At 35.1% G+C, this 1,843-nt stretch overlaps 1 protein-coding gene across 1 annotated transcript in view; it reads left to right on the forward strand.

Annotated features, from left to right (window-relative positions):
• The first annotated feature begins 461 nt into the window (after positions 1–461).
• The window catches only part of LOC145292178 (arylsulfatase B-like), a 203,233-nt gene continuing 201,851 nt past the window's right edge, over positions 462–1,843 (forward strand). Inside the window, exon 1 of the mRNA XM_080138450.1 lies at positions 462–1,754. Within this exon, the coding sequence (XP_079994576.1) occupies positions 1,749–1,754 (6 nt within the window). The 5' untranslated portion in view covers positions 462–1,748. The remainder of the gene's footprint in view (positions 1,755–1,843) is intronic.

A 1,843-nucleotide genomic window follows, 5' to 3' on the forward strand; every position in this document is an offset into this window, starting at 1 on the left:
GTAAGTATTTTTTTTTTCTATTAATTAATAATAATGATTTTCTTCAGTTCCAGATCAACTTCACGTTAATGTCTTTCTCGCAAATATAATTAAATTTTACTTTTTATTACTGAAAAGTCAGAATTATCTAATTATGTTATAAAATCTTATGTTTTGGAAATAACATTCTTGTACGGATACAGGTTCAATCTCTACTACAGGCGATAATAATTTAAAATAAAATAAATTAACATTTTAACAATGTCATGGTTTATAGAATTAGAACAACACTCATAAATTAATTAAAGATTCCCGAATTCGACATAAAGATTCCCAGGTTCTGAACGATATACCTGAAGAAGACCGGAGATTACATTGGCCGCAATGTAGTTTAAATAATAAGCAAGTTGGGAATAATAGTCCGACTACATTTTTTTTAATTACGAGAAAACGATGCAGTCTCTATGCCGAACTTTCCCAGTAATCAAACATCTATATACAACAGAGTCCTCCTTCCCGCCATGTAAGATCTGTAAGTCTGTAGTGAAGCAAAGGTTTCGCAATCCCTACCGCACCATCCTGAACCGACATTGTTTGCGTCCAGGTTTGAGAATCTATTCTAATCTAAATCGCCTGTGAAAAAAATAAATGTTTAGTTTTCGTCGAACTCGTCATTTACCGGGAGGATATATACCTTTCCCAAGGTTATTATTAGACAGAGGAAACGACGCAGTAGTCCCGCCAGCATTCGATCCCGGCAACGCAAGACCACTGTTCCAGTACACCAACACCACGCTACTTACGCACACACAAACATTTATACATGCACACACATGCACACGCATACGCACACACATACACGTACACAGTTTAGCATATGCGTTTGCTTTGATGATCTGAACGTGTGCGTCCGTATTTCTGGTGCGGAGTGTGCGTCCTTCCCCTCCCTCCTTTCTTTATAAGCACCGTGACAGGCTATCATCTTCATACACGACTCAGTCGGCCCATCAGCGAAGGTACTGCCTGCTTGTACAACCCAACTTCGACTAAAAAAAAAACTTTGTTTTCAAATCATATTTACCAAATAGAACTTGCAAACTTTGAACCGAAAACAAGACATTTGTTCTTGTCATAATGAAAATCACGGAACTTAAAACGACCCTTCTTCGTTTGACTATCGTAAAACCATCGCCCCGTGTTGTCAGTCGTATTTTGATTATTTACAACTCCTCTTGACGATAAAGTCTTTTTTCTTTAAATTTTAAATCTAATTAAGATCCGTAGTTCTTGTCACCCTGCAAATGTTGGTATGATTATAATAAGCACAGGTTGGGAAATACCTTCCGCTTCGACGAAGCCTGTTTATTGAGAATTAATTAGCACCTGCGTCGTCATCATTATCATCATCAACATTGGCAACAAAATGAAGCTATGAACTTCTTGTAAATTTGAATGGTTGTGATACAGAAATCGATATTTGGAAGGCTTTTATGTGATAAAAACGCACGCACACACAATTTAAACTTTTATGAATGACGGAGCTAATGTTATTGTTATTATTTTCATTGACAAAAAAAGTATAAGCGACACTAGTAATTATTACTTGCGTAAACAAAATCACATTTTTTTTTTTTTAATTAAGCGGATACTTTAAAGTATCCGCTTAATTAAAAAATAAAAAAAATCAGTTACAATTGAACAACTTTTGCGAGGACCAATCAGAAGAATAGCAAATTTTTAATTTGTTTTCATCGAAGAACATTTTCAAAATGAAAGTAAGTGATATTATTTCTGTTCTTTTTTTCCTTTTCACTTTTTTATCTCGTCTATCGTTTCGCGGAAGATTTGACGGTGTTTCTTCGTT

The sequence above is a fragment of the Euprymna scolopes genome, chromosome 13 (assembly GCF_053919585.1).
Source record: "Euprymna scolopes isolate OS-2025 chromosome 13, ASM5391958v1, whole genome shotgun sequence".
In the NCBI taxonomy this organism is placed as follows: domain Eukaryota; kingdom Metazoa; phylum Mollusca; class Cephalopoda; order Sepiida; family Sepiolidae; genus Euprymna; species Euprymna scolopes.